The 27,775-nt window shown below is 34.3% G+C and overlaps 1 protein-coding gene and 1 pseudogene across 2 annotated transcripts; both read left to right on the top strand.

The window, feature by feature from the left end:
* Nucleotides 1–5,764: 5,764 nt before the first annotated feature.
* Nucleotides 5,765–18,329, top strand: LOC122293806 (annotated as a pseudogene).
* Nucleotides 18,330–20,811: 2,482 nt separating this feature from the next.
* Nucleotides 20,812–22,444, top strand: LOC122293949 (extensin-2-like). Of its 2 annotated transcripts, XM_043102416.1 has the most exons (2): nucleotides 20,812–21,851; nucleotides 21,903–22,444. In XM_043102416.1, exons 1-2 carry the CDS (start codon nucleotides 20,855–20,857, stop codon nucleotides 22,067–22,069), a joined length of 1,164 nt encoding a protein of 387 aa, XP_042958350.1. In that variant the 5' UTR covers nucleotides 20,812–20,854; the 3' UTR covers nucleotides 22,070–22,444. The 2 variants fall into 2 exon arrangements, with proteins under 2 accessions (XP_042958350.1, XP_042958349.1); XM_043102415.1 differs by having other exon boundaries at nucleotides 20,812–22,444.
* Nucleotides 22,445–27,775: the final 5,331 nt, after the last annotated feature.

Genomic DNA, 27,775 nt, shown 5'->3' with positions numbered 1-27,775 from the left:
TACCACAGGTGCTATCATGCAATATAATGATCTGACTCGTAGGGCAGATAATGAAGCTATCTATGAGCTTGTGAGTCTCGGTACCCGATACTCATCATCCATTGTCGCATTTTCTCAGCGACTGCAATCCAGAACTTGTGGAGTTGACGATCTCCACGAGAATATTGCTATACTTCAGCGACTTCTTCTGGAGTCCAACATGAAGATAGAATCAATAAAGTAAGAGAATAGGAATTTAAAATCCTTGCTTAAATCTTCTTTTCGATTGCCCACCGCTTTAGATAGGGATGCCATGCAGATTCTTGAAGAACAAGAGCATTTGAAGAATGAGGCAAAGTGCCTTAAATTTCTGTAATTCTTGTTTCAAGATAATAAAATAATATTTCACAAATATTCATATTTGTGTTTCTATCTTTTGGTAAATATTCTGTGTGCTTTATTTCTTATTTAATAATGCACATTTCATATCAAACCCATAATATGAATCTGAAATACTAATTGTATTAAAAGATGGCATTTCATGACTAATAACATCATCCATCTTCCCCTTGAAGCCGCAAGGGTTTCAGATTTATATTTCAAATATGTGCAGTTTTTATGAGCTCTTCTGGAGTTTCAATGACATTTAAATCATATATATAAACTGCAATAATAGCTTGTTTTCATTTGCGTTTGGATTGCTTTAGATCATATAAGGATTTTTGAAACTTGATAGAATACATATTTCCAGATGTATTCATATTAGAAGTTTCAGACATTTTCTATCCTTCAGGGATTTTCATATATATATATCATGATCCAATGATCCATATAAATATGCAGTTAATCATGCATATCCAAACTCTCGGTAACCTTCAAGCTAATAAAAATCTCAATATGATTTCAATCACTTTAAAAATATATCAATATTGTTTCTTCGAGAAACTAACTTGTGATCTCTATATCACATTTTCATATTAAAAGTTTCAGGCTTTTTATATCATGTATATAAATATCCACTGATATTTAACAAAAATCACATCTTTAGGTATTTGGACTTCAAGTCAATATTGATCACATTTTACTTAGTGATATCAATTCTGCATATCAATTCTGCAGGAATTGAGAAACTGACTCGTGATTTATATATCACATTTTTATTTCCTTTCTATAAATACCCACTGACATTCAACAAGCATCACCTCTTTAGGTGTTTGGACTATAAGTCCCGATGCATCATATTTTACTAGTGAATCAATTCTGCAGGAATTGTTTCTTTCAAATTTGGCCAATATTTTACGTCGTATTCTTCGACGATTCTTGATTCACTTTCATCATTACTTCTGGTAATGTCAATTGCCATCTCATATGGAAATACGTTGTTGACAACGATTTTATTTCTATTCATAATTTCTCCATTATTCATGAAATGTAACGAGATCTCGTTATTTTCAGGTACCTATCCCTCTTCAAGGGAAGACATTTTCATGATAAACCTCTTCAGGAGGCACTCTTCAGGAGATTTGTACTCTTCAAGAGTTTATATAGGAGAATTTTATACAGAAAATCTGGATGGACTTTATTGCTTGTTTCGTGGGTATGGCCTCTTCAGGAGCACCAATTATTTGTGTCTTTCTCTTTTTGAGATGCTCTATCTTTTGTATCAATAAGTCTCACATGCTTTTAGACATGTCTTATGTTCATTAGACTGCTGAATTTCTTAATTGTCCTTCAGGGACTTCAATCCTCGCTGGGATTTTAGCAGCTCGAATATGAGACATTTTTATCTTATTGCATCCATAATTTAATTATCATATGAACTTCTGGTTCACATATGATAATCAAGATAACGTCGAATTATTTCATCTTATTTGCTTCTGACAAATTTTTCTTTCCACTTCTGGTGGTAAGACTTTATAGTAAAAGAATCTTCTGGTTCTTTTATGGACGTCCATATGAAAATCATTCGACTTATCGTAATTCATTTTAGATTATCAAGATAATCATGAAAAGATACAAATATTTTGAATCATATCACTTTTTGATGCATCATAATATTTGATTCAATAATTTGTATAATATCATCTCAAAGAGAAAGTTTATAGCTTTTCCAATACGAGCTTCTGGCTTGAAAAGATATTCATTATCACGTTTAATCTCTTAGTTTCTTTGAATGAAACGCATCATTATTTTCACTTCAGGGAATAGAATGATATAAATTCATTATCATTCACTTCAGGGAATGATATATATCTAGTAAGACGTGACTAATGATTCTTATCAAAAACTCATTATTTTGCTCAGTCATTGAAAGACCTGATACAAATTTAGAATATATTGTGAACGTTTGCATTTCATATTGCTACTTCAGGAGCATACTCGATATTGCTACTTCAGGAGCACATTCGAGACGTTCATTCAAATATATATTTTTTTTTTCACAATTTCAATTATGCAACTTCAGGTGCATAAATCATAATGAGCTTTTGGTACACGATCCTTCAGGGATGCTCTATTTTCATTCTAAAATAAATTATATCATCAATAATTCATAACAAGTACAAAAAGAATAAATAAAACTTGTATATAAATTATGATAATAAAAATTTACCACAGATATAACTGAAATGTAAATTATCTAAATTTTAATTCACCACAAATATATCTTGAGATGTAATCATTAATACTTATCTCAAGAATTGTAAATAATATATTGAAAAACTTACTTGATATCCAACATCATATGAGTAGAAAAGCTGCTGATGAGAAGAAAAATTAATTCACCACCATCATCATCATCACGTCTCAAAAGGAAACCTGTACCAAAAAGAAAAAGAAAAGAAAGACTTTTCTTGCAACATTTAAGAAGATTGTGCAGAACATTGGAATGCGGAGACTTGAAGACCTTTTATCATGCACTTTTCAGGGGGAGTAACGTCTTGAAGACTTATGCTGATTGTACTCTTTTTTCTTCGCTAAGGTTTTATCCCACTGGGTTTTCCTTCGCAAGGTTTTAATGAGGCAATCTTAAAGCATTTTACGGTACACATGAATATTGTACTCTTTTTCCTTCGCCATTGGTTTTTTCCCACAGGGTTTTTCCTTGGCAAGGTTTTAACGAGGCATATTCATTATATGTGGTCATCCAAAGGGGGAGTGTTGTAAAATAACATTGTAAAATTGTATGACCACCTTGAGCTAGCCGTCAAATGCACAGTGCATAGTGCCAGCATAGTACTGCATAGTAACTGGCATAGTAAATGGCCGACATCGCACTGTGTGCATAGTGCCAGCATAGTACTGCATAGTAACTGGCATAGTAAATAGCCGACATCGCACAGTGTGCATAGTGCCAGCATAGTACTGCATAGTAACTGGCATAGTAAATGGCAGACATCGCACAGTGCGCATAGTGCCAGCATAGTACTGCATAGTAACTGGTATAGTAAATGGCCGACATCACACAGTGCATAGTGCCAGCATAGTACTGCATAGTAACTGGCATAGTACATATGCACAGTACCAGCATAGTACTGCATAGTAACTGGCATAGTTCCCTTTGTACGCCTATATATATCGTTGAATTCTTTAAGAAATTCATAAGTTTCATAACTTCTCTGAGTTCTATCTCTCTCTCTCTCTCTCTCCTTTCGATAGTATTATAACACAGGGAAGACATTTTCATGATAAACCTCTTCAGGAGGCACTCTTCAGGAAATTTGTACTCTTCAAGAGTTTATATAGGAGAATTTTATACAGAAAATCTGGATGGACTTTATTGCTTGTTTCGTGGGTATGGCCTCTTCAGGAGCACCAATTATTTGTGTCTTTCTCTTTTTGAGATGCTCTATCTTTTGTATCAATAAGTCTCACATGCTTTTAGACATTTTTTTTTTCTTTGCCAGGCTGGGAGGGTGAGCATTGTGTATGCCATTTTGATCTTATTAGCTATTCTAGATACGGATTTAAAGCTCGCAGCTGCCTTCCTCACAGCCAGTGATTCATTTGGGTGTTGCCAGGCCCATTCAAACTGGAGAACGGAGACGTTTGATGGGAAACCATAGATGCACAAAACCATTTCCCAGGGTCTCTTTTTCTTGGTCCTCCACGCACCACTCACTATTTTGCCATTGTGCTGCCTTATACGATGCCGCGGATTCACCGTAAATCATAGCGTCTAGATCTTCACCAGGGAGCTGATCCTTAAAGCAAACAGCATCGGCGTCAGGTATCAAGGAGGAGAGCTCGGATTTGATGGTAGAGAATTTGACGGTACGATCGACGGCTAGGATCTTGGTCTCACCACCAACATAGGCGAGCTGGTTGTCGTAGGGCCTGGCTGGATTTTGCCGCCGTAGCTGCACATAAATTTCACTTTGTATTGCACAGAAGCAGGCGTTGACGGCTCCCAAGACGGGGTTTCGCACTCGATTTCGCGGGACTGAGGAGAGGAATTTCCCTCAACGACGAGCTCGTGGTTGGCAGCAATATGCAACCTCTGCAGGTCTTGGAATTTCCTTTGGATCGCCGTCGGAGACACCACCGGTTCTCCAATCTGATGTCGGTCCTCCGATCCGGCCGATGCATCCTTCGTCAGCGCGTCAGGAACCGTCGGCACAAGAGCCATGGCAGCTTTTACTCGGATCTGAGGAGGATGTGACCGGATCTACTCCTTATCGATTTGGCTCCACCTTCTCGATCCGTTCTGCATCCAGCACCGAGTACTGACTGGCCGACAAGCTCATATAGTCAATTAGTGGCCGTTGGAGTTGCCGAACCGAAACGGACACTCTACGCCGAGTAACGAATCGGGCTCTCTGTGTTGAATTTGCCGAGATGCGAAGCAAGGGTCTGGGAGATTTCTCAGCTGAGAAGTCTAAACCCAACTGACCATGCCTGAGGGTAGTGGGAAAAATCGCATCGTGCTGATAACGTGTTGTGAATCAATCAAAATAAAGAGAGAGTTTCAAACATAGAGAAAGAATGAGAGAGAACTCAGAAAGGTTGAGAGAGAATGAGAGATGTTCTCTTATTTATCTGTATATCAAACTTATCAATTTCTTAAAGAATTCAACGATATATATAGGCGTACAAAGGGGACTATGCTAGCACTATGCACTATGCATTTGACGACTAGATAAATGTGGTCATACAATTCAAGATAGTTTATAATAGCTGCTTCATTATTGGGCATGATAATTGGAGTAGTACTCCTCGAAACTCACATATAATTGAGTTCAAACCGACGTTCTAGAAAAACATTTTAGTAAGATAGCTCATGCTGCCTTCGAATCTTCTACAGGGAACTCTATTTTCAAGGCAAAAGAACTCTAATTTTGTAGCTAGTAGCTATAGGAAATATGAATATTTCTGACGAAGTATTTGGAACGAGTATAAACTCATTTTGATATAAAATAATCATTATTTTCAGAAAAACTAATCATAAATAAATAAAAAAAAATTGGTAGTCAATGTAGGAATAGTTGCAATTATAAAAAGAAAAAGAAAACAAAAAATTGTTTGTTACCTAATCTGTGATTGCAGCTAATTTTCTCTGCAGAATCTATCATATTTTGCGAAGAAAATTTGTGTTAGTTTGCAGCGATATCTATCAATAATAATAAGTGTCTATTATATTACTACAGTAATGAACAGTAAATTCTAATTCTGTTTTTGTTTTCGTGTACATAGAAGATTTACAATGCTTTACATTCCATACAAAACATAGCTGTTTCAGTGCGATCGGAGGTAGCATCGGAGGTCGCGTCCAGTGGATCGCACTGGAATGCCGTTGATTGGTGGACAAAGATCCGGTTCAATGCCTAGGATCGAAGCGCGGAGCCGCCGACGTGAAAAAACACCCTTTCTTGAAGAATCTGAACTTCGCTTTCATACGGTCTCTCCCACCACCAGAGATCCCGCAACTGAGAAGGATGAAAACGACGTCGTTGTGTCGCACGAGAAGCGATGTAACACAATCCACGGTGAGGCCATGTGGGTTTTATACCACAATAAAAAGGAGATAAACAAGAAACAAAGAAGAGAAAATGAGCACACAAGGAACTCGGCCAAACCTGCAACAATGAAGAGGAAACCATGAAATAAAAACAACAGAAAAAGAGAGAGAGATCGGTTTGCAGTGGAAAAAAAAAAGAAACAAAATGCAAGAGAATAAATGTAACTAACCAATTGCAGGAAAATGGAGGAATGCAGTACACGAAATGGAGATGAATCGACCAGCAGTAGAAGAAAGCAACGGGAATGAAGAAGAGAAGGAAAATGGCGTAGGAGAGAATAAGAAAGAGGAAGAAAAAGGAGCCCTAATGTCTTCTAAACGACGCCATTTTGGAGGGATCTACTGGGCCGGGTTTAAGTGCTATGGGCTAGCCTAGGTTTGAAGGGAATTTGGCCCAAATCATAATAAAAACCCACTGAAATAAAGCCTACTCAGAAAATTAGGTTCTAAGAAAGTAAAAAGGCACAATAAAAATAATTAAAAACCAAGTAAAAACACTACAACTCTATATTAATAAAGTAAAATATTTAAAGCCCAACAATAGAATATTTAAAGAATAGGGTAATTTAAATGCGAAATAATAACTAATAACAAGAAAGCACATTAAAATAATTTACATGACTTAAAATCATAAATGAACCCAACTAATAATACATTAAATTTAAAACAAAAGAGTCATAAACCATAATAAATAAAATAATATTTCCATAAAAATACACGTAAAAAGAAAAATGCACAATAAAAAAATAAATAAGAGCCAAATAAAAACACTACAACTCAATATTAATAAAATAAAATAAATAAAGTCCAACATTAAACTAATTTAAAGTAAAGATCAATTTAAATGTAAAAAAATAATTAATACCAAGAAAACATATCAAAATAAATTTCACAACTTAAAATTCATAAAATAAATTTTTTCATTCCTACAGTTTCTATACTATACATAAAATATTTCAACTTTAAATTATAATAAAATACTAATTATTTTTTTATTTTGCTTTTTTTTTGTAAATTAATTATTTACACATTTATTCATTCTCTAATCTCATTCAATATTTAACATATAGGAGCATCTGCTGTTTAAAGAGACTGTTACAGTACAAGTTTCAAAAAAACAATAGATGATTCAACTTGCTGCAGATTCATAAATATTCAATCAGCAACAAGATAAAAATTTTAATATTCTCTCTATTGGCCCTGTGCAGTATGGCTGAGAACTACAATGATCATGAAAAAAAAAAAATTCTGTTTGTATTTCTTTTTTTTGTTCAAATTTACTCTAAACAAATTTTTGTATAAGACAATCAAAAAACACAACCAAACAAACGTGCAGAGCACGTTTGGCCTCCACTAGTGTATATGTATATATATATATAAATATATAAAGAAGTTAGGCTTAGTTATAAAATCAGCCTTTGTCCTTTTATCAATTCATAAAAAAGATATGATATATATTAGATGGAAATTAGCCATGAATTGCATAAATTTGGTTGTTATAAGGTTTTTACATACATTGGGTCATGCATAGTGCCAAGATATATATTGAATGTAATCATGATTTTCTTCAACCACAAGTGAGAGTTTTAAATAATATTATAATTCTGCTTAAAAAAAATATGGCAACCAATCAAAATTTGACATGTAATAATTAATAAAAAATTTGCCTCAAAGGGTACGGGCCGGTGAAACATTATTAATAAATATAAAATTAATGTGATGAAATGAATTGGTGGGTGCATGATCATCATGTCGTGCAAGTTACTATTAGCTTACAATTAATTGCAGCTAGCCTGCCTAATTTCATTCTGATCTCTACTACTACTAGTCATACTCCATCGGATTAAACTGATAAAACCCATGCAAGAAAGAAAAACAGAAAAAAAATTAATTAAGATGATTCTAATTTATTTCTTCGAGATAAATAATATTAAATGTAGAAGTACTACTATTACCATATACGGCAGATTTAATTAGATTTAAATATTTTCTCCTGAATTCATGTCAATCATCAAGAAGCAATATCCTTGCCCGGAGTGAGTAAACTAGTTAAACAGCTATAAGATGAACTCAAACAGATCCAAAGTCTCCTAAAAGATGCAGATGCAAGGCAAAATGAAAGAGAGAGTGTACGCTAGTGGGTTGCAGATATGACAGATGTTGTTTATGATGTCGAAGATATTATTGAGTGGTATGCCCTCAAAGTTGGCTCCAGAAAGGGAGGAGGCATACAAAATCTCCTAAAGAGGTTTGTCTGCATCTTGGAAGAAGCAAAAGCTATTTATCAAACTAGCTTAGAGATTGGTGAAATAACGAAGAGAATTTTTACATTGAGCTCGCATTTACAAGATTATGGCATAAGGTTTATTTCGATGGAAGGTGGAGGCTCGAGATCTTTGAGTGAGGAGATAAGAGAGCAAAGGAAAACTTACGGTTATGCTGAATAAAATGATGTTGTTGGATTGAAGGATAGCCTGAAGGAAGTGGTGGCATGTTTGACAAAAGAGATCAAATACAAATATAGAATCATTTCCATATGTGGTATGGGTGGTCTTGGAAAGACTACTCTTGCAAGCAAGGTTTATAATCATCAAGAAGTCACGAGTCATTTCAACTACCGTGCCTGGGCATGTATCTCTCAACAATATCAAAAAAGCGATATTTGGAAAGAAGTTCTGATTAGTCTTATCTCTCCATCTAAAGAGCAGAGAGATGAAATTGAACGTATGAGAGATGGAGAGCTTGTTGAAAAACTTTGTGAAATTCAGCGCCAAAAGAAATGTCTAGTGGTTCTAGATGATATCTGGAAAGTTGAGGCTTGGAACAGTTTAAGTGCTGCCTTCCCAACAGATGATACAACCTCTCGTAATGAAGCCTTGGCTTCGAAAGTAGATCCAAGTGGCCACATTTACAAATTACCATTTCTAAACGATGAAGAAAGCTGGGAATTGTTTCAGTATTTAGCACTATCAAGGAGATCAGAAGGTATATAAATAATATCATCTAATTCTCAACCACTAGATTTAGATTTTTTTTTTTTTTAAAAAGTGTTTGATATGAAAAGATTGCTAGTTTAGTAGTGGAGGTAACTTAACGTTTTGAACATGATTTAAAGAGGAAAAATATTTGTTTACAGCTATAGCCCGATCTCTTAAAAGAATGAAATTAGTTTGCTACTAATTAATGATCCAGAAGTTTTGTAGTCTTGCAGTCTTGCTGCTAGAATTGGTTGATTTCATTACAGAACCTTAAATCCTCTTAAAAGATGACCAATAGAAAAAAAAAAAAAAAATTGTTAGATTGGTCAATGATCATGAGTTTATGGTATTAGTCTGAATGAAAACTTGACATATATATATATTCAAAATTACGCATGTATTTATTATAAGTATGAGAACATACATACATATTGATTTTTTTGATCACTACAAGAAATCGGGGTTATTCCGGCGATTTAATAATCGCCGCAAAATATTTCGTTGGCAAAAGTATGTTTTGCCGGCGAGTTAAAAATCCCCGCGAAATTCATGATCTAATAATACCATTTACTAGCCGGGGCTTATAATAACTATTGCAACGATTATAAAATCGCTGCTATATTGCAATATACTTTTGCCTGCGCCAAAACTACGTCACTTTACCTCTATCTTTGGGCGCGAAGTATTATTTTTCATCCTCGTCCCGCGTCCCCCCCCCCCCCCCTGCAACCACCAAAACCCACCCCCCGATTCCCTACGGCCTGCTCCTTCGTTCTCCACAGCCGAGTAAAACATACTGTCCTTCTCCAAAAGACCACCGACGCCATATGCTTACCTATTTCAGCCGAAGGAAATCTCCAGCGATTTAGCCACACCACCACCACGCCATTTTCTTCCCACGGAGGTTGAACCAGAGTCCATACGGCTGAAAGCTTCAGGTTCCATTCTTCGTCTCTCTCTCTCTCTCTCTCTCTCTCTCTCTCTCTCTCTGTCTCACACACTATCTCTCTCTCTCTCACTCGTGAAAACCCTCTGATTTTGTAATCCTAGGGCATTCAGTTGTTTCCCCTTCTCTATCTCCGCCGAAGATTGAATGGGAAAGTTGGTGCTGCACGGCTTGTGAAGTGCTTGGAGTTCTGAGTTTCCGACCACTGGTAAGCACCTTCTCCTTCTCTGCTTCTCACCACACACCCACGTTCACTTCAAGTTATAATTTTTTAGCCCCATCCTTTTCGTTCGGTATTTAACAACTGATTTTTTGCTTCCTAATTGAACTATAGTTTTAAAATTTGGACTTGAATGTAAAATGGAAACAATATTCCATTCTGAAACCCCCAATTGCAGTTCAATAATGATGCAAATGGTAGCCGACCTGCCAAGATAGATATAACTGGCTTTAGTGATTTTAAATTAAATGCTGCTGGGCTGTTCTCTGGTATTTAGTTTATCTGATTTTATCACTATGGAAAATTAATTATTGAACTGTTTCTTAGTTTTTGGCCTATGCAGCGAGTTGCTTAGGGTTTTTATTTGAAATCTGTGCTTCTCCAGTTTCTGTATATAAGAGTCCCTGACATTTCTTGCTTCTCATCTGTTCCTTTGTATGGTTTATACTTTATTTGTTGCATGGATGATTTGTGTTTTATTGGTTTGTTTCTGTTATAGTACCCTGTGGGGCTGGTTTGATGTTGGTGGTTTGTGGTGATCATTTTCCCTAGCTTTCAGACAGTTTTTAATTTGTATTGTGTTAAGTATTCTTTTTTTCACTTAAATAGGTATGTGATTTTAATTTTGACAAGTATAAAAGAGATAGTATAAGAGAACTCCTCTACATGATTTCTGATGGGACTATTCCATACAAATCAGGGTTATCTCTTCCCTCAACACCTTAAACTTGTGGGCGAGTTATCTTTTAAGGGATATCAACATTTGTAATGTTTTTCTTTAGTTCTGTTTCTGCTTTAGATTGTACTTAGGTTTATTCTCTTGTATACTACCCGTGTACTTGGGCTATGCCTATTTACTATGAATAAAATCCATAATATCTATCAAAAAACATAAAAAACCTATATGTTAGTTAGCTGGAAAATGTTCAACAGAGTTTTTTCCAGCTAGACATTTTTGGATGCCATATGAGTTTTGGAAAACGGATGACAAATTTAGCCTTTTGATTGCTCTATGTTCATGATCACTAATATGATGTAGAAGAGTCTTTGAATCATTATTTTAGAACTTAGATCAGCAAAAGAGTACTCACTTTTGCATCATGCATTTAGAAGCCACAGTTTGTGTTTTTATCAAATAGGCGAATATGGCATAGCATTTTTTGTGTTATTTTGTTAAGAGTAGGTTACACATTTATTACTTGCAGATATCGCTTGCTTTAAGTACTCTATCACAGTTTGTAATACTGTAAATAGTTACAGTATCAACATCAAACTAGTTTTTAGTAAAAAACTACCGGGCTAAAGTAAATCTCTTTGCTAACTTTTAGTGCACATGTATTAAAATATGTATTAAATAAAGTATTAAAAAAAGTTAATTTTTATTCTCTAGAAATACTTATTATAAACTAAAGTAAGTATACAAAACTAACAACTCCATTTTTGGATCAAGATGTATGGGGGTTCTTCCTTTAACTTGAGATATTGAACATGCATATGATTGTTAAATCTATTCTTCCCAAACATTTTATACCCACACCAAAATTTGGCAGATCATACATCAAAGCTATTTAAATTGACCAACTTTATGAATAAGTTTAGAGAAAAAAGATGTGATGCATATCGCTAACATCAATACACCTGTAATAAAGGAACTTCCTCGATGGGCAGTTCCGCTCCAAGGTCTCCACGAGCAACCATTGCCTGCAAAAAAAAAAGAAAACTAGTTCTGTTGCCATAGGAAGGATGATATGTCTTTGAAGGTCACAAAAAGATTCTTTCAGATCCTTAATATGTTTCCTCATATCAAAAAAAAAAAAACTAGAAGATTTGTCCAAAAGATTGCTAATTAGTTAACAGTGAGTACAAGCATGTTATTTTTATGGTTCCCTTTTTTTTTTTTTTTTTCTGGGTGGGGGGGCGGTGTGGTGACCATAAATTCTGTCCTGATTTCTTTTGTACTTATATAATCATCTGTTTTTAATTCTTTGAGAATATTAAGCAGGCAATGAACTTAATGTAAAACTTCCCACAGCAGTTTTTTCTGAGATTAGGGATCACCTGTCAGCACACTTCTTAACTTTTAACAACTGCGAAACACCTGCAGTATTATATGTTTTACTACTAATATTGTTTTAATAATTGGTTGCTTAGGCCCTGTCTCTTTCTTGGAAATAATTGTGTGTTTTAATTTGCATTTGGTTTGAATTTGCAGCAGATTGCCATTGTGCAGCAATAGCAATTAAAACATCACGCACATCCTGCCGCGACTGTTGTTGCTAAATAGGTAACTATGATTTTGTATTTTTGGCCTACTTTCTGGCTTGATTTGCTGTGAGTGGCAGAAAAGTACACGAACTTAGATCCATGAAATCCTAGATGCATAAACCAGTGGACTTGGTATGGACTTTTTGGTTTTAAAGACTACCATGTATAAAGCGAATAATCCAAAATTTCAATACTATTTTTGTCATCCGTTTGTCTTCCATGTTTAAAACAGTATTTTGATGAATACATATAGAGCTAAAACATTAACGACCAATTCTATGTTTACACTTATATATATGGCCTGTTTAAAACAGCTTGTTTTTCTCCTATGAATTCTTTGTACAATGTGGGATCTGATTATTTATATGTTGATTATAATATCACATATTAGTTATATATATGTTATAACTAGTGTGTGTTTTATATAGAATTATTCAAATTTACTTTTAGTGTGATTAAAAGAATAGAACATCATATCCTAGTATTTTAGATTGTTTAAAGTTAATTTATCTTTTTACTCGTTTTGGGATCTCAGATAACAAAATTGAGTCTTTTGTTATAAAAATTTAATTGAATGGAAATATAGATTTTATTTTATTTATTTTTATTAATAAACAAAAGACTCAATATACTTTTGTTTATTTATATGAAATAGATTAGTTAAACTGAATTAGAAAAATAAATAAATTGATGATTTAAGGATCGATGGCCACCGACCCTATTAGAGAAACCCAACAAATCTAGATTTTAAGGAAGGTCACCCTTAATTGATAGTCATGTCCCTTTTTGTACAGGCCTCTGGATCTCTCTCTGCCATTACTTCAAATCTTTGGGTTTTGCCTCTACCATTAGGCTCTAGCCTTCCTTTAGTGCTGATAAGAGAGGCAGGCCAAGGGCCACATGAGCAGTTTGACATTTGTGTTTGTGGTTGAGTTATTGACCATGCTAACTCAATAAGAAATTAAAGGGTTGACCAGATTTGGGTTTTTTTTTTTTTTTTTTTTTAAAACGTCAACTATAATTTTTGCATATAATTATAAAAATGTTATAATTCTAAATAAATAAATTTACAAATTGCTATAAATTTGTAACTCGTGAAAATAATTTGTGACATTTTACATATATTAATATGATTATAAATTTATTTTTATAATCATTTTGGTTCTAATAATAATCCACTTTAAATTAATTTTAGATGAAATTAATTAAAGGGTTGTCAACTTGATCATTCATTAATTAATTTCCATTAAAAACAAAAGGAAAGTTGCAGCATTAGTAGCAGTAATTACTTAAGACCTTGAGTGAACTGATGTGAATAGATATAGGAAATTGGGGAGAGATAAATGTAACCATGATCGATGGGGGTACTGGAGGGCCTGAGGCAGGCAGCTGGCCCTGCTGTACGTACTTAAAATCGTGTCTACACAGACAATGACTGCCCCTTTGCTTTGCTTGCTTGCTTGCTTGCTTTATTTGATGTGATCAGAGTCCAAAGTCTGGGCACAAAGCATTAAAAATAGTGCAGAAGTAAAAACCAGCAAGTAAAAAGAACATTTACTTCTATAATGCAGCAGTGTATAGATATATTTATATAGACCGGCCTCCCTAAGTACTTAAAGCTTAGGGATTTTGTCCTTGTCTATGCAAGGTACATGATCATCAGCTAGACAGCTACATCCATCTTTTATAGCAGAAAGCTATTGTTATTGTGGGTGATGTTCTCTAGGAGGCTGGAAGAAGGCCCATCCTCATGAGTCATGCAACAACGAACCAATGAATACTAGAAATCATTGGATTGATATACCAGTTATCCCCCGAAAATGCCTAGACTTCAAGTTAAACATTTATACTCCATTCATGAGGTCCACGCTATGTTCGTTTAGGGATCCAATTGGTAACTAAATTTAATCACTCAATCAAGATTGTGATACCATGTGATCAGAGGCTTCTCTTATAATCTTGATGTCTAATGTACAACTCAAATTTCCTCACTCATTCCACTAACTCAACTGTGGAATGAGTGATACTTGTAACATACACACCTTTCTCATATGAGCAAGGCTTTCAACAGATACACATGCTAGACATATGTGTATGAATTCTACATTTCTTCATGTTCAAATTTCATGTACTATACCCGTCATGCAATTGCATGATGTTCCCAAAGGTCATATATTTTGCATAAATTTTTCCATGTTTGTCAAACGTGACTTCATCAACTACCTGGTAATCATGGGCTCTGTTTGTCTAACTCTATTCCTCACCCACTTTTTTTAGATGGACAAAAGTTGGATGAATGAGCCCGATAGACTATTATCACCTGCATACGCCGAAGGGGTTAAAAATTTCCTGACACAAGCCCAAATTCATGCAAGTGGACGGGATCGCATTCGGTGTCCTTGCCGTACATGCCTTAACAATCTGTGGCTTCCTATACTTGAGGTGGAAACCCATTTGTTCATGAAAGGGATCAATCCAAATTACACACAATGGATATTTCATGGGGAGGAGGATACCACACAATACGTCAGTGACGACGATATCTCGAATGAGGATATACCCGAAGATGATTACATTGATGACATGCAGCAGATGTTGGATGACATGCGTGCAGGCACCTTTGTTGATGTGCCACAAGAGAACACTGGATCATCAAATAGGCCACCAATTCCTGAAGATTCATCATGTATGGAATAATTTACGGAAATGGTTTGCCTAAGCAGGACACAATCAGGGTTATTTTGACAACCATCGATACACACCTTGCTCATGCCATTCTTTTCAGATTCTGCATGGGGAGTGAGTTAACAAATTGAATCAACATTTTGCTTATTTAAATTGAGTCTTGTTTCATCAGATTTTTGGCCGAGTAGTATAAATTGAGTCTTGTTTCATCATTTTTTGGCCGAGCTTGTATAAATTGAGTCCCCAGGACGTAGTTGTAGCTAAAATTCTCATGCTTCTTCGAGCATATTGCACATGCACCATAGATCAATCCATCCATGGCTGCTTGAATATTAAGCAACTCGTGGTACGGCTGCGCCCATTTTGTACCTGGCGCATGCAAATAGGTGAATTGATGGGAATAACAAGTTTTGGAAAAAATAGTTGGCTAAGGTACATGATTTAAGGATTTTTGCTTTTTCCTTAATGTGATCCAAAACAAAAACTAGAGAAACTTGTAGTGTACATGCAATTACGACATTACAGCCGAGTAAATATATATATTAGCATACAATAGAAACCCCCATATCAATTAGTAATTGCATGCTGCAGCGAGCTATCGGAAAGAACAACTTAATAATAGGGTTTTTCTTGGTCATCCAAATGCTAGGATCAGTTTCTTATTTGGCCAGCGATTCTTCCTCAAACCGCTTATTATAGGATGAGATGAAGGGCACTCTATGGCTTCTGACTTTTTTGCCACTTTCTGTCCAAGTCTTGAATCGCCCGACAGTAAGATTTATATGACCAAATGTTAGTAAGTTATTAGTCTCACCATTAACAACAAATAAATCTCATCTCTGCAAGACTTAATACACTTTCAACAGCATGCCATAATTAGTTAGTTTACCTTGTGCCTCTATGATTAATACTAAATCCACTGCATTTATATTTTCTTAAACTATCTCAATTTCTGATGGGCCTGTTGTCAATTTCTGAACCCTTGTGGATATCTCATGTTATTTTCAGGTGATATGGCCAACCACCTTTATGGGCTGACCGTTGTGGGAGCGGCGTTATCTTGGTGTTCACCACCTTTCTTTGTAAAAGTCATCTTGTGAAAATTGGATGTTTTAATTGGTTGAAAAGTCCTGAACTAATATGAGATGTTTTACTGGTAGTTGTTGGTTTTAGTGAGAGTAGAGTCATCTAGAAATAACTTATACTAGTGATATTTATCTTTTGAGTAATTAGTAGCTCAGTTTGTAATTGATATGATTCGTATAATGCACCACCCAATGTAAAAAGATATTATATGATTGTTGGTCAATTCATTTGATGCATATGAGTAAATTTTGAATTGAATAGAAATGGTTAGCTCAATTTTTGTTTAAGTATGGAAAATTAAATGATCATGTCTATCAGGTGCTATTCGATGAATGGAGAAAGTATAAATGAGACCTAGTAACCCATTAAGAATATTGGGTTACTAGGTTATATAAAATTCGATTTTCAGGTTTCTCCAGCGATTTTTTAATCGCCGTCAATAATTTCAAAAAACCATTTAATACGATAGATTCCCATTAGAAAATCCTATTGCAGCGATGTTTAGTCGCTGGCAAATCATATGGCAGCGAGTTTTATCTCGCTGCCATATGCTATTGAAACAGAAAACCATATAGCAGCGATTAACAAACCGCTGCCATATCATATAGCAGCGAAATTTTTATCGCTGCCATATAATTTGAAAAGTAGAAATGGATTTAGCAGCGATTAAGACAGCGCTGTCATATCATATAGCAGCGATTTTAGGATCGCTGGGATAGCATTTTGAACCAGGCAATGTATATAGCAGCGATTAAGGAACCGCTGCTATATAATTTGGCAGCGATTTTTCTATCGCTGCCATATGATTTTGGAAATTGAAACCTATATGGCAGCGATTACTTTAGCGCTGCAAAATGGTATGGCAGCCATTTTATAATCGCTGCCATATGTTTGTGAAACAGGAAAACTATATAGCAGCGATTAAAAAACCGTTGCCTTACTATTTAGCAGCGATTTTTCTATCGCTGCCATATTATTTTTGAAATGGTTGCGTATTTGGCAGCGATTACAAAAGCGCTGCAAAATAAGTTGCCAGCGATGCATGTATCGCTGCCATATGTTTTGTAACCATGGACAGTATATGGCAGCGACTATGGAAGCGCTGCTAATTAATGTAGCAGCGATTTCGTAATCGCTGGAATAGAATTTGACGCTATTCAAATTATATGCCAGCGATACCAAACTCGCTGCGAAATATTACGTATAGAACGGCGATTTTTTTTATTCGCCGTGTTATAGGTAAAGTGGAAGAATAATACCGGCGAATTAGCGGCGATTAGGTAATCGCTGGAATATTACTATAGCGGGGATTTATGCCTATTTGCCGGCGATTTTACAACGCCGGGAAAAGTCCAATCTGTTGTAGTGGATGGGAGGATTCAAGAATATCCCATGAATCAAGTTCTTGTCAAGATTTTCAAGACTTCAAGTAGAAGATTGAGACACACAGATGTTTATCATTCCTAATTGAAGGGATATTTTTTTTTTTTTTTAATATAAGACAACATTAAATTGGATGAAAGTAAAAACCATATAACAACGCAAGTATTGAATGGACCATGAGGGGCAATCCTTCAATTACAATTGCATACTCTGAAAGCTTTATAAGACATTGAAAGCTTTCTAGTCTCAAAATAGCTAGTCGATTTTTTTTTTTATTTATTTCAATATTTAAGAAGAAATGATATTGTTTATATTGTTGTTGGCTATGCAGAATGTATAATCAAGGAAAATATGAAGATTTTAGGTAAAGAGATAGTTAGATATTGCAAAGGATTACCATTGGCCATCACTGTACTTGGAGGACTTTTGGCCACAAAACAGACATTAGAAGAGTGGAATCAAGTACACAGAAACATTAAATCATACATCCATCAACCGGATGGTCTTTCTATCAATATTGTGTTGGGTTTAAGTTATGATGATTTGCCTTCCCACTTGAAATTGTGCTTCCTATATTTAGGTCATTTCCCAGAAGATTTTGAGATAAGGACAACGATATTAATTCAAATGTGGGTGGCCGAAGGTCTTATATATAAACGAATGCAACACATTGGAAGTAACGAGGAAATGCTAGAGGATGTTGGAGAACGATATTTACAGGAACTAGTTCAAAGGTGTATGGTACAAGTAGGACAAAAGAGTTCATCTTGATGATCTGCTGGCTAAATACTGCTGCCGTTCATGTTACTGATTACAATAATGTAAAACCGACAATAATATTGACAATTTGGGTTAATGCCAAAACAAAGTAGTTTGGAGCCCCCACGAACTCTTAAGATAATTCAAAGAGATATTATATAGCACAATAATCAACATAAGATCAGAAATGTTTAGATTTGATCATTTCATGAGTCAGACTGGCGCCCGGCCTGATTATGTGGCAATATTATATCTCAAATTTTCGTTAGAATAGTTGGTTTATGACATTATTAAAATTAATGTGTTAAGACATGAACAAGTAGTACTATATATTAATATATATACTCTCAAAACAATAGTATATATATGTATAATTATTAATTAGGAAGATAATTAAGTATATATATGTTTTCTTTTATCGATCGATATATCTGATCCAATGAATACATGAGATTGAGATTGTCAAGGGACGAAGATGACATGTTACCTGATCAACTGGAACGTGTGAGCTCATCATGTACAGCTAGCTAGCTAGCTGCTAAGGTCAAGGGGCGGTTTCTAATTACTTTTGAACGCATATATAAAATATTTAATTAGGTTAAGATATCGTGGTGATTTTGCGTTGAATCCTAGGTATAAGCATTTTTTTAATTACTTGTATGAAGTGATCATGATTTATTTTATAAACTATATATAATGTATGCAAGTAGTTGTATTGATTACAAAGAATAATGTCAGAAATACTACTAGTTTTAACATGCATGTAGGCTTTACAAATTGATATTAAAAGAAAGAAAGAAAGTAATAAGTCAAGCTAAGATCTTCTTACATTCACCAATCACGTGAACTTTGTAAACGTTTTTAATATGTCTAGCATTTTCTTTCTCCCCTTTTAGGCAACTAAGAAGACATCATCAAGAGCATGTCAACTGGCCATGGGGGGGTCTTAAAATGATGGCTTTTTACTATCCTCTAGATCTTGGCTAGGGAAAATTAGCTGGTTAATTAGTTAACATGATGGCCAAAATTTCTCTTACACGAGGTGTTGGGATAGGATGGGTAAGATCTAACCGATCTGAAGATGCCGATTTCACCAGTGCAGAGAGAGCGAGTCACAAAAGACTTTAAGGTCCGACGAGGGGTGAAGTCCATGCGTGAGGCTCGTGTGCCGGTATCATTTTGCATTGGCTTCACTTTATACTTAGTAGATTGCTAAATGAGAGTTGACATGGAGGAGTGCGTATAAATCGAACATGAGAATTAACAACCAAATTAAATACATGAATAAAGCCTATGGACAAGGTGGCGGTACAAAGTAAATGGAAAGAGTTCTGCATGCATGCCCTCCTTCATGAAGGAAAATTAGAGGCATATTTGGATAATAAAATAAGATGAGAATCTGTGAATAATAGTAAATAGTTTGTGAATACTAGTAATATATTTTAAATTAAGATGTTTTATCATATTTTGAGAAATGAAAGAGAAAAAATTGAATAAAAATATTATAAAATTAAAATATTATTAATAGAATATGCTTTTTGTTTTGAAATTTAAAAAAATTACATTTGTTTTTATATTTTGTTTGGAAGTTTGGAAAGTTGTATTAATTAGATAATAATTAAATAAAAAAATCAAATATTTAAATTTAAAAAATGTTTGTATTTGAATGATATCGATAAATAAGATTATGAAATATTTTGAAATGAAATAAGATGAGATCATCTTACTTTTCAAACAAGTCCTAAGAAAAAGATAAATTTTTTAATTTATAAATTTATTTTTATAAAATCTATTTAGACGATTGTATTAATTCCACAAAAAAAATTATATAAATATTGCACCGACGCTTGGAAGAAGGAAAATTTATATATTCACGTACAAAAAATGCTACCTAACACGCGCATATTATATATATATATATATCTATATATATACACAAGTTGATCAGTTTAATGATCGAAATGCCAAATCGCTGTAGTCGTATAATGGAACCGACATTTGGCGATCAAGATGATGAAAAATAAAAGAAAAGACAAAAATATATTGGAACATTGCTGGCAGCTTCCAAACCCTTGCCTCTTTATTGCTAGCTAGCTCGATCATAGTTTGACTTTTGTGCCGTTTCCCCTCATCATCATCATAGAGTTTTATCAGTTTTGGATATAGAACGTGCTTCTAAATTCTAAATTATATATATATTAATTACCAAAAAAGAAAGGCAATTTTTCCAGCCATACAGCACCCACCTACTCTTCTATTGACTTTGAGATCTTTACACACAAGATCGATCATGTCATATGGACACAACTATATAAATTAAGATATTGACTCGTTGAAGTTTTCCAATTATTGTGAGATTTGGGATATATATTAATATTTAAAGCATAAATACAGCCTGTTTTGGGGGAGTAAACAAATATATTGTTTTCAACAATGATTGTAGAGTTTACTATATAAAGGGGTTAGCATTCTTTGGTACAATGCAAGACGTCTCCGAACACATCTTTCAGCATTAGAGGTGATCAATTGCTAGTGCAATGGGTACCTCAAGCCACCACCCAGGGCATTGGCCTCCACTACTTTTTGCTCTGGTTTTTTGCATCATAGCTACTATTGTTGCTGCCACTCATGAGCCTTACATTTATGCTTCTCCACCGCCACCATATCATAAACACTTACCACCATTGCCACCAAAGTATGGAGGCCATCCACCGTATTACTACAAGTCGCCTCCTCCCCCACCACCTTCTCCATCACCGCCTCCTCCTTATGTCTATAAATCACCCCCACCCCCACCGCCATCTCCATCACCCCCTCCTCCATACGTTTACAAGTCTCCACCTCCCCCATCTCCCTCTCCTCCACACCTGTATGTCTATAAATCACCACCACCTCCATCTCCATCACCCCCACCAACTTATGTCTATAAGTCACCTCCTCCTCCTTCACCATCTCCTCCACCACCATACATTTACAAATCACCTCCCCCACCATCGGCATCGCCACCTCCTCCTTATGTTTACAAATCACCACCGCCACCTTCTCCATCACCCCCTCCTCCTTACATTTACAAGTCCCCTCCTCCACCATCTCCATCGCCTCCTCCTCCTTATGTTTATAAGTCACCTCCCCCTCCCTCACCATCACCACCTCCACCCTACGTCTATAAATCTCCACCACCACCCTCACCGTGTCCTCCACCTCCTTACATTTATAAATCACTACCACCACCATCACCATCACCTCCTCCTCCATATGTCTATAAATCTCCACCACCACCCTCATCGTCTCCTCCACCACCTTACATTTACAAATCGCCTCCCCCACCATCTCCATCATCCCCTCCTCCATATGTTTACAAGTCACCTCCACCTCCCTCACCATCACCTCCTCCCCCTTATATCTATAAATCTCCACCACCACCCTCACCGTCTCCTCCACCTCCTTACATCTATAAGTCACCACCACCACCATCTCCATCACCTCCACCTCCGTATATGTACAAATCATCTCCACCTCCATCTCGATTCCCACATCCTCCATACTACTACAAGTCTCCTCCACAGCCTCCAACCCACTGGCCACATCCTCCATACTTCCATAAGTCACCTTATCCACCATCCAAGTCTCCTCCTCCGGCATCTCACTGGCCACATATTCCACCATACCTCCGTAAATCACCTCCTCCAACATCCAAGGCTTCCCCAATCCCATATTATTACAAATCACCACCACCGCCAAAGGGCTATTAAATCTCAATCAAACCCCTGAATCAGTTTGAATTGTTACACGAATAATCACTTTCCTTGGATTTTATGTATGCATGGTATAGATCAAGTTTTCAGCATTGTAATTTTTTGTTTGTTGCATGTTTTATAATTGATGAACAAGAGTCCTTATCAGCAATAAGGGTCTGAAACGTACGTACGAGATCCTCTGTGATCCATAAGTACGAAGAACCAGTACTGTAATTTTCTTCCATTATATATAAGCAATGTAATTAGCGCGCGCGGAATCATGTGGTCAAGTCCTGAAAGGATCAATTCTATATAATGTATCGATCTCATTGCTATTTTGCATGCATCACTAAATCTAATTAATATTCAGTATATCATTGTTAATACCGAGCACGTCGAAATTAACATATATATTCTGTTTTCCTTTAAAAGCGTACTCGTTTGTATACGAACGTGCGTACGTTGAATCCAGTAGTACCATGCACATTAATATTACTGATCATCCTAAAAATGGTATATATATATATATATTTAGAAGAGGTAGGCCATTTGTTATTTTCATCAAGGCGAACGAGTACGTGATATCACGCTCGTAAGAAAGAAAAATTAAGAAAAGGACATGTCTTATGAAACGACGAGCCATGCATGATCTGTATATGTATGTGCATGCAAATTATATGGTATCACGTCAACGTACGCGAACGAACACACGTAATCTAAGATTGAATAATTGAGTCACGAATAATAATACTCCTTGAACTGTCTAGCCAAGAAACTTACACCAAACAGGGACGTTTCTGCCGTTCTTATATATATATTATGTTAAGCTGATAGCTGGAATACTTGCCCTGTGCAGTATCATGAGATCATGTAATTAAGTAGCTGGCTGATCATGATCATCAAGTTATTGTGTATGATATCTTTTTATTATCTCTCTTTCTCTCTAGATCTGGATCTATGATCTGGTCTAGATGTACATCTCTCGGCTGGTTTTTGTTCTTCTACCCGATCACCGACTACTACTATATATTATTCATGGTTCCATTAAAAATACTGAAAATCCGATGATCGAAAGCTAAAAAATACGTACGTACATTTTTTACTTGGATATTATATCTAATTTGCTGATCTATGATCTAGCTTTGATCTTATATTCTTTAATTTAATGTTATTATTGATCTTTTCATCCATCACTTAATTTGTCGTAGAAGGAAAATTCATATATAATTAATGTTGATTTTGCATTAATCTGCCTAATTTCTAGAGGGCAGGCTGGTAACATGACCAATTATTATTGATCAAGTGCATGCCTTCCAGCTAGCTAGCTGTTGTGACAACGATCCTATCCCCTCCATTTTAATTAGACTCGTTCATATATATATATATATATATACACACACAGTACGTAGTAGGGGGAACGTCCCTTGGACGTTCGCCCAGTGTAGAAAATATATATTTAATTATACAATAATTTAGGAAAAAAATATATTAATGAAAAAATATAAGAAAAAAATAAAAAATAGAAATAATGGATTATTAGAAGAACCAAAAAACTTTAGAATAAGATGAAAGAAAAAAAATATGATCGAATAAAAAAATCCAACATGCATTATATATACATCTAATCTAAAGAAATTTCATACAAGTTTATAAATATAGTTTAATAGAAATTTCGAGAATGAAGTGAACTTAAATTATACAATATTACTTGTTGATGAAAATGTTTCATATTTTTTTATAAAATCAATTGATAGGATATTAGATTTATTATGGTATTGTTGTTTTAGTTCGTCTATATCTGTGCTAACTTGGATTATCCACATTTTTTATGAGGTTTATTTGGCCATGTTTTTCAAGAATGGTAGATGGTACTGAACAAAAAAAAAAAATGTAAAATGTATAAAATGTAAAGTCCAAAAGATTTTTATAGAGTTTAAAAAATGAGAGAGAAAAAGTTGAATAAAAAATTATAATGTTAAAAGAGAGTTAAAATATAATTTTTTAATATTTTTTTTGTATTGAATTTTGAAAAGATTGAATTATTTTTTATGTTTTGTCTGAAGTTTGATAAGTTGTAATAACTTGGTAATGATCAGATGAAAAAATTAAAAAACTAAAATTTTAAAATTGAAAAATATTTATATTTGAATGATATAATCAGATGATTTTAAAAATTTGTGAAACCAAACTATGCCTAATATCCAAATTAAAAAAATGTTAAATGAAAAATAGACCCAAAAGTCATTTTTAAATACAATTTTTAAAATAAAGTACATAAACTTTATCATTTTTTAGTCTATTTTTCTCTTGTATCATTGCTATTCAAAACATCAAATTAATAAAAAAATTTATTATACTTATTTGACATTATTAAAAACTATTTCTATTATAAAACAACTTCATAAAATTATTATTCAAATACGTTCAAAAAATGTTAAACTTAGTACAAGTTTAAAATTGCGGTGAAAAATATAACTTATAATTTTAAGATTTATAACTTATAACTTAAATAATAAGCTCTATATTTCAAAAATTGGTTATTATTTAATAAACATGTATCTAAAGTACTTTTAAAGTTAGTTGTCTTAATTTTTTAAAAACATATAGTTATCTGCAGGAGATTTTCGATGAAAGTTTCAATTTACTGTTGTCTAAAAAAAGTAGATTTTTAACTTTTTAAAAAAATTAAAATACTTTTATAAATTTATCAAACATATTATTTTTTGTTTAAAAAAACTTTCAATGATTAAAAATATTTTAAAAACTTTTAATCTCATTCACAAACAAGCACTTACCCAATAACGTCATGCTTTCAACATTTTTATATGTATGAGCAGTACTACAGGTATCGAAAAAAGGTACCGACCGAAAGCTCACTTAAGTAGTTCATTTATTTTTTTTTATGAATTTTGATTTTTTTATATTCTTAATTTAAAAAAAAAAAATTCACAACATCACTTAAAAATTTTTACTTAATCACTAAGTAAAAATAAAAAATATAAATAAAAAGAATTCGGTAAAAAAAAAAATCCCTAAAATTCGAGCTTTAACATTTCTCAACATGTATATATCCTTGTATGCCTTTCTCATTCTTCGTGGAAGAAAAATCCTTTTAATTCAGTCTACATATTGGAGTAAATTCAAGTGCATATATATATAAAAGAAAAAGAAAAATCTAATTATAAGCATAATTGTATATTAATATATGTATTAATTAAACGTAATTGGTTGGAAAGCAAATTTTATTAAAAATAATATTAATTTAAATTTTAAATATAAAAAATTAATATGAATATATAAATTAATATGTAATTTTATTTATAAGTAGTAAAATTTGAAAAAAAAGGGCAAATAAGAGACAAACGTGTTGGTCCCACCTGGATCAACACACCAATAAAAATGCATTCTCCCCACAAAAAAATGGAACTTTTTATTTTTTTTATTTTTTAACCATTGACGTCTTGTCCCACTTGTCAAGATCTAACTTTTCTTTTCAATTTTTTTTTTTTTTGATAACAAGTTAATCATTCATTCATATCAAAGAGTCCTTACAATAGAGTTTTTATCAAGCCAAATGGCTTGACTTACAAAAGAAGGACATGAATCCCAGCACATAACAATATCTTCAACTTCCCTTATATATCTTGCCAATTGATGGGCAGTACCATTACCCAAGCGATGAACATGCTCAAGTCTTATTTCTTCAAACCCATGCATTAGCCTTCGAATATCTTGTAAAATAAAATCAAATTCCGTTAGACACTCAGAACCTTCATTCAAAAAGTTGACAAGAATCAAAGAATCAGATTCTAATAGATTTTCGGTACCCCCCATTGAGCACACAGTTATAGGCCTCTTAACAAAGCAATGACTTCAATAAATTTAGCTAAAGAAACCTCCTTTTCCACCTTACTAATAGCTACTACAACATCCCCATTATGATCTCTCAAAATAACCCCAACCCCAGCAGAAAAAGATTCACTAAATGTAGCACCATCAACAATTAATTTCAAACAACCCATTGGAGGGGGATGCCAATACACAACATGATTAATCCTTTTATTAAACCCAGAAAATACCTGCACCTTAGTATACTCTTGCTGTAACGACAAAGCACTATTAACATGCAGCATTAGTAATATTTAGAGATGCATCCTCATAAATGAACTTGTTTCTCCTATTCCATAGTCCCCAAGCAACTACCAAAAAAGTGGCTAACACATCATGAGAATCTCTATCACGAGCCAAGTTTGCCAAATCCCAAAAAGAGAGATCAGTAACAATCTCACCTAATTCAGGACAATAATCCAACCACACTTGTCTCACATCACTGCAATAAAATAAGGCATGAGAAGCATCTTTAACACAACTAGAACAGATAACACAAATATCATTCTCAAGCACATGTTTATGTTTTAAATTCTGGAAAGTTGGTAGTTTTTCATGACACGCCCTCCATGCAAAAATCTTAATTTTTTTAGGGATTTTCAGATGCCACAAACATCTCCAAAAACCTGAATCCATACTCTCCCTTGAGTGCTGCCCCATATCATTAGAAAGACCCTGTTGTAACATTCGGTAAGCACTCTTAACTGAATAAATTCCATTTTTCTCATACACCCAAAATAAAGAATCTTTAGCATGAATAGAAATATTAAGCTGCAGAATTTTCTGAATCACATTTGGATTGAATAGAGCTCTTAAAGTTTGTATATTCCACTAACCCATACTTATATCAATTAAAGAATGAACTTTTAAATCTTCATCAAACTCAGAATTATTAAGAGGCAAATTATAATCATGAATCCATGGGTCTTTAAAAACATTAACAGATTTACCATTCCCCACTCTACACCTACAACCTCTCTTCAAATCTTTGCTAGCTACCAAAATACCCTTCTACACATATGATGAATTACACCTTAGCTTGGCTTCAAACAAACTGGTATTGGGGAAATATTTGGCTTTAAAAACACGATGCACTAGGGAGCCCTCATTCCTTAGAAGCCGCCAACCTTGTTTAGCTAAAAGAGCTAGATTAAAAAGATCTAAATCTTTAAAACCCATCCCTCCTCTAAATTTTGAGTTACTTAGTTTCTCCGAACTTAATCAGTGAATTTTATTCCCCTGCCCCTGATTTTCCCACCAAAACTTGGCCATCATCATCTCTAATTCTTTACAAAGAGACTTAGGGAGTAAGAAACAGCTCATAGCATACGTAGGGATAGACATTGCTACTGCCTTAATGAGTACCTCTCTTCCCCCTTGTGATAATAATTTACTTTTCCACAACTGTAATTTCTGCCAAACTCTACTTTTGATACTAGAGAAAGCTTGTTTTTTTGATCTCCCAACTAAAGGTGGTAGTCCCAAATATTTTTCATATTGCTGTGTATGACTCCCTCCCCAAAGTTGTATAATATCATCCTTTAACTCATCACTAACATTCTTACTAAAAACCATAGAAGTCTTTTCTTTGTTAATACATTGCCGCAAAGCTCTATCATATTTGTTTAATAAGATCTGAATCTTTTCATTAGTGGCAACATTAGCTTGACAAAAATAGGATTATCATCCGCAAACAGCAAGTGATTCACTCTAGGTGCACCTCTACAAATCTAAACCCCCTTAACACCTTCTCTACCAGCAGAATTTTTCCACAAAGAGATTAGGCCTTCAGTACATAAGAGGAATAGATAAGGAGATAAAGGATCTCCTTGT

The sequence above is a fragment of the Carya illinoinensis genome, chromosome 14, assembly GCF_018687715.1.
Source record: "Carya illinoinensis cultivar Pawnee chromosome 14, C.illinoinensisPawnee_v1, whole genome shotgun sequence".
NCBI classification, from domain to species: Eukaryota; Viridiplantae; Streptophyta; class Magnoliopsida; order Fagales; family Juglandaceae; genus Carya; species Carya illinoinensis.
Note: the sequence above shows the minus strand (reverse complement) of the source record. Positions and strands in the feature narration are given on the sequence as shown.